This window comes from Myotis davidii, unplaced genomic scaffold, assembly GCF_000327345.1.
Source record: "Myotis davidii unplaced genomic scaffold, ASM32734v1 scaffold96, whole genome shotgun sequence".
NCBI lineage: Eukaryota > Metazoa > Chordata > Mammalia > Chiroptera > Vespertilionidae > Myotis > Myotis davidii.
This window is the reverse complement of record NW_006289416.1, coordinates 4,891,550-4,898,248: the sequence shown is the minus strand read 5'-3', so window position 1 is coordinate 4,898,248 and position 6,699 is coordinate 4,891,550. Positions and strand designations below refer to the sequence as shown.

The window sequence follows — 6,699 nt, the reverse complement described above, 5'->3', positions numbered from 1 at the left end:
GCGTCCGAGCGGCTGTGGGTCGCACTTGCCCCGGGCCCGGGGTCTGGAGAGCGGAGATCCCCTCAGTGAGGGGAAGGAGGAGGGGGAACTGGGCGCACCTGGGGACCCTGAGGTTCCGGCTCCTGCGCCCCGCGGCCGCGAACCCACCCACGGAGGAAGTTGCTTGAAATTGCTTTCCGCTGCTGGTGCCGGTACCGGGGTATTGTCACAGCAGCAGCAGCAACATGTCGACTGGGGACAGTTTTGAGACGCGGTTTGAAAAAATCGACAACCTGCTGCGGGATCCCAAGTCGGAAGTGAATTCAGATTGTTTGCTGGTGAGTAGCACTGTCCTCTTTGGCGTGTCTGGGATGATTGCGTTTCCCTTCCTCTGGCTTTCAGGCTAGTGATCTGCCAAAGAAGGTGACGGGCTATCCATAATCTTGGGAAAACAGCAAAGTCTGGTGTTTTGCCCCCGAAGAATCTTGGAGCACCTCTGAAGTCGCATGCTGTGTGGCCCTGTTTGTCACTGGACTGACCGTACTAGCTACTCTCTGAACTCTTAGCTCTGGCTCAGTTCAACATTACACAAAAGATACTCATAAACCTCTATTGCAGGCAGCATATAAAAAGTTAACCACGTCCAAGTTGTTACTGCTACGTATACGGTTTGTTGCATGGCGATCTTAGTTATGTTAATCTTTCAGATCGGTTTGACAGTGTTATCGGAAAGACCACTTTTCATTTAGGATTTAGCTCCTAAGTTAGTTTGTAGATGTGGAAGTGACAATAGAGAATCATGTCGAGGAAGTGATTTTTTGAGTCAAAAATGTTACAGGTGACTTGAGTCTGAAGGAACATTTTGCTGGACTGTTAAGTCAAAAACTCAAGGAAACTGATGATAGGTCATCACAATATTGCAATATTATTGATTACAAAAGGACCGCACGTATATTTTATCATAACTGCCCTTTTTGGTGCTATTATGCTTAACAGTGTCACTTTTAAAACTTTCTAAAGAAGATTTTAGGACATGAAAGACCCAAATCCTATTTTAAAAATCCTTCAGTGGTTGATAGAATAGACAATCAAGTAATTGGAGTTTTTACGTTTTGTCAATATCTTTTAATAGTAATACTTTTTTGTAAGCGAGTTTCTTCTTTTACCTTACCGAAAACTAAAACTTATATAATGATTTTATTTTAGTCCAAACAAAACCATATACTCTCTAAAATTGCAGGGAGTATGTAAATGGATAGTAACTTACAGTTTCCTCAATTAATGTTAGACATACACAATATTAAGTATTAAGATTAAGTGAACAAAATACTATAATGCCATCCAGAGAAATAATACCATAAAAAGTTCCATCTTGAATCAGGAAAATCATGTAGATTGTTTAAAATTAACAATTAGTGATTCTACATACCTGTGTATATTTTTAAATGTGTATGGTTTTACAAGAAAGTTTTCCCCCCAAAGCTTTCAAGATTACTCTAAGAATCCTTGATTATGGAAATGAGTCTTGTGAGTTGTATGTTTGAAATGTCTCACTCACCCACATTGTGGATGCTCTTAAGATTGAGAAACAGAAAGCAGGGTTGATGCTTAATACAATTTAAAACCTTTTATTTGAATGGGAGAAGTGGGAGGAATTAGAATACATCTTTCTAGTAAGGATATCTATAACTTATAGGAAGTCTAATTCTTTTAATATCCAATTTCCATATTAGTATGTTTGATTTTACTTTGCTATTTGATCTCTTTATTCTCTATGAAGCAGAGAGAGTATAGTAGTTTGTTTTTTGTTTTGCTTTCATATTTTAGTTGTCTTCTAGCCTCTTGCCATAGCTTCTTTGGGTGGGTACCTCAGAGATTTATTGAAATGTGGAGGCTGCAAGGAAATGTAAATCTTGAACTCTTTCCTTGAAACTCTAGTCTATTTAGTAAAACCAGACCTAATCTCACATACATACATACATACATAGAAACCAAGCAAAACATTTCACAGATTGAGAAAATACATGATAAATTTCAAATGTTTGGTATAGGTAATATATGTTCTTGGGTATTGAAAGGGAGCAGTGACTGAGAGTTGGGAGAGCCAGGGTATGCTTTATGATGGATGGATAGGATTTAGATAGCGTATTCGTAGGGGTAGTGGAGAATAGTATGACTATGTAGAGGGTGGAGACATGACTGGCTATGACATGTTTAGGTGGAACAGAAGATAAAGTTGGAAGGATAGATTGGGGTTAGAATGTGGAGAATTTGATTGTTAGGCTAAGGAGTTTAAATTTAGGATATTTTGACCATTAAATATTTGTAAACAATGATATGCCAAGATCAATGAAAAAATGAATCTGGTAGTTGTGTGCAGGATAGGTTATGTGGAAAGAGACTGGAGATGCGGTGAGATTGGGGAGATTTAAAAAAAATTATTATGATAGTCCAGAAATTATTAAAGCCCCAAATTGGAATATTAGAATGGAGAAGGAAGCATTGCTGGAACTTGATTGACAGGATTGGGGAGGAGAAGAGGGAACCTGAGAGAGAGAGAGAGAGAGACTAGTCAGATGATCCTAAAAATTTTGAGCCTGGATTATATAGTGAGACTGGTGAGAAAAGCAAAGTCAGTTTTGGAAATAGCTTAGAAAGAATAGGCAACAGATACATTCAATGTTAGATTTGTTTTGTTTGAGTGGAAACTGGACAACCACAAAGAAATGACTTGTAGACTATTGCAATTTGAAACTCAGCTCATAATTAAAGATAACAATTTGGAAGTAATTAGTACAGAGGTGCAAATTGAAAGTGATATAATGATAAAAGGGTAAAGATGAAAGTTGAACAAAAGGAAGAGTCAAGAAGGTAGGCAATCAAAGCTGTTTAGAGTTAGGATGGCCAGGTATTTCTGAAAGAACATTTTAAAGAAGAAGGTAGTCGGTAGACAGATTTTTCCCTCTTGTAATCTTATAATCTTCATTCTTTTTTTGGTTTAGTTTCATAATTGTTTATTGATAGCTGTTGAGATTTATCACCATATTAATCTGAACTTGTAAAGATTAAAATTTTATTTGGAGACAAAATCCTTTTTCCAGTTTTGTAGTGTCTAGTATGAATTTCTTTTTTTAAAAATATATTTTTATTGATTTCAGAGAGGAAGGGAGAGGGAGAGAGAGATACATCAATGATGAGTGAGAATCATTGATTGGCTGCCTCCTGCACGCCTCCCACTGGGGATCAAGCCCACAACCTGGGCATATGCCCTGACCGGGAATTGAACTGGTGACCTCTTGGTTCCTAGGTCGACACTCTACTGCTGAGCTACACCTGGCTGGGCTAGTATGAATTTCTTTGTGTGATATTTTATGTTTATCATTAAGTAGTCATTCATTTATTCTACTGCTGAGAATGACCTATCAGGTAATTTTATCTTTTTCTGTGAGTCTGATATTACTCTTCTCTGTCTGGACTTTGGACATCTCATGTATCATAGGAACAATAACCCACTTATTTTTATTTATTTATTTTTTGTTAATCTTTACTGGAGGATATTTTTTTCATTGCTTTTTAGAGAGAATGGAAGGAAGGGAGGCAGGGAGGAGTGGGGGTGGGAAAGAGAGAGAGAGAGAGAGAGAGAGAGAGAGAAACATTCATATGAGAGACGCCCATCTATTCGTTGCCTCTTGCACGTGCCCCGACCAGGACCAGGGATGGACCCTGCAACCCAGGTACATGCCCTTGACTGGGAATTGAATTCTCAACCCTTCTGTGAGCAGGCTGACACTCTAACCATTGAACAACACATGCCGGGGCAGGACAATACCACATTTGCCTTTCTCTATTATTTTGGCCTTTGGTGATTTTTTCAAGTGATACTTATTGAGTATGCATTATGTGCCATGTGCAGTACTCAAGTTCTATGGGGTTGTTTTGTAATCTCAGATTATGTTTATTCTCCACTTCCTTGACTAGATCCACTCTTCAGAAGTGAAAGTTCCTAAACCATTTAGTACTAGAAGAGTTTGCTGGCAAATGTCTTTTAAACGACCTTACCCACCAAATAGCTTTTTTTGTTATTCAACTACTTTTAAAATAATGTAGCTGGAAAGAGCACTGATAAGTGGTTATCCAGCCTTTTCTTGAAAACATAATTTATTCTAAGGACTAGGTAAGTTCATTTTTTCATATTGCAAATCAAAAGTGCTAAAATAGTCTGCATATACTAATATAATATCATAACTATTTACTTATTTCCCAGATCATCCAAATTGCTCAACCTTGGTTTTTTGTAAGTCAGATTCTTTCCAATATCCTAATGATTCTGTTATTTAATGGTCCATGTTATAGTGTATAGTAATTATCAAGAACTGTTTTCCTTTTTCAACTTTTTTTTTAACCTCAGAATTATTTTTATCTGGGGCTGCTAATAATTTCTCAATAGTTAAGATAAGTGGGTAGGAGGGTTAGGTGTAGATTTGTTTTGAAGTGTAACATTTCTTGAAAATACAGTTATCTTGCCTGTAGCACGTTTAGCACACTCCTGTAGTATGCTAGTTAAGAGCATGACCTTTTTTTTTTAGTTTTTGTTTAGCTGGTAGAGGTGTAGCAATGGGGTGTGTAGAAAGGATGGAAGGGAACCAATATTAGTTGAACAGTGCATACTGCGTTCTAACACTGCAGTCCCCTTCGTACATACTGGTTGCTACCATATTTTATTAACTTTTTAAAACATTAAAAATTTTTTTATTGAATTTGAGGGAGGGAGAGAGAGGAACAAACATCAATTTGTCGTTTCACTTATTTATGCCTTAATCGGTTGATTCTTATATGTACCCTGACCAGGGAGTAAACCCGCAATGTTGGTGTATGAGCTACTCAGTCAGGGCTAGTTTTTTTGTGGGGAATGTAGAAGGCAAATCTAAGTATCAGGTGTTCATTTTGAGCTTTCCTTCTTTTAAATTCTCTTTTCTTGGGCTTCTTTTTTTTTTTTAATTTTATTGATTTTTTACAGAGAGAAAGGGAGAGGAATAGAGAGTTAGAAACATTGATGAGAGAGAAACATCAATTCAGCTGCCTCCTGCACACCCCCTACTGGGGATGTGCCCGTAACCAAGGTACATGCCCTTGACCGGAATCGAACCTGGGACCCTTGAGTCCGCAGGCCGACGCTCTATCCACTGAGCCAAACCAGTTAGGGCTTCTTGGGCTTCTTAACCTAGTGTTTTCCGTCTTTCCGTTGCTGATTTCTTTTATTCTTAGCCTCAGTCTTTGGCCTATAATATTTATCTTTCTCTTCACTCTTTGGAGAGTTTATCCATTTTTAAAATATGTCTTTATTAATTTCAGAGAGGAAGGGAGAGGGAGAGAGAGATAGAAACATCCATGATGAGAGAGAACCATTGATCGGCTGCCTCCTGCATGCCCCCTACTGGGGATTGAGCCCACAACCCAGGCATGTGCCCTGATTGGGAATGGAACAGTGACCTCCTGGTTCATAGGTCTGCACTCAACTACTGAGCTTTGCCAGTGGGGTGAGTTTATCCATTCTTACAGCTTCAACTGCTATTATTTCTATGCCCATGCTATCCAAATCTTTATTTTTCATTCTTTTCTTTTCGGGGGGGGGGGGGGGGGGCGTGGGCATAAATCCTATATATTTGACTGTCTGCTAGGCAACTTTACTTTGATGTCATGTTATCATTCAGATTCTTCCTATTTCAAAATAAACTTTCTCCCATGCACGTAACCTGTTTTATCATCACCATCGCTAAATTGGAATTTTTGTTTTGAACATTACTTTTGACAATCCTAAACCACAGATTAGATTATTTCAACAGATTTTGGCTAGTATTCCAGGTTCTATATTACTGTTTTATCCCTCTGCATGTCCTGCCAGTTGAATTGATCTCATTTAAGGATAAAGTACTGTTAGTGGAATGAAAAGACCTAGAGTCATTAAAACTTTGGGCCTTAAAGCTATTTGCCTGCCATTGTTCATAATTTATGAGTTAATGGGTGTTACCAGTATCAGTTGCATATCTGGTTAGTTTGGACCAGTCTGTCTTGATGTTAATATGTTGCAAGAATTTTTTAAAAAACAAATTACTCTATTGATTTGTTTAGCAAATCTTTGTGTGGGGTCTAAACTTGAATTCATATGTAGACTCTGCAGTGTACGTACTAGATGATTTTTGGTGAGTTATTTTAACCTCTCAAAGCTCGTTTTATCTTCAGGAAACTGGGGGATAACAGCATTAGATTGTTTTAAGGGTTAAATAATATAGACAAAGCAATCACAGCATATGGCATCTAGTAAGCATTTATTAATTGCTAACTATTATTTATGTCATAGTTATAATATTGTTATATGCTAGTCATTATGCTTAGTCTGGAAGTTGGTAATTTATCTGGTACCTTAAGCCATTCCCATAAATTCATAATCCAGCTGTACTTAATTGAAGTGTCTACAGCAATTGTAACTGAAAATGGAGGCATTTAGATGGACTTCAGTAGCATGAGGAGGGGATTTTGGAGACTTCATTCATTTAGTCATGATTTATAACATACCTACTTTGTGCCAAGGGTTTAGATTGATAAGAAAAACAGTTGAGAGCTGGTTTGTGGAAATTTAGTTGTTGCTCTCTTTCTGTGTGTCTTTTATACTTTCAGTATGTGTTCGATAAATAGACTCTCTTGCACTACAAGCATCCTGTG

General features: G+C 37.8%; 1 protein-coding gene across 1 annotated transcript in view; it reads left to right on the top strand.

Annotated features, from left to right (window-relative positions):
* Positions 1-6: 6 nt before the first annotated feature.
* Positions 7-6,699, top strand: part of ROCK1 (Rho associated coiled-coil containing protein kinase 1) — a 149,484-nt gene continuing 142,791 nt past the window's right edge. The window contains exon 1 of the mRNA XM_006761879.1: positions 7-317. Coding sequence (XP_006761942.1) covers positions 225-317 — 93 coding nt within the window. The 5' untranslated portion in view covers positions 7-224. The remainder of the gene's footprint in view (positions 318-6,699) is intronic.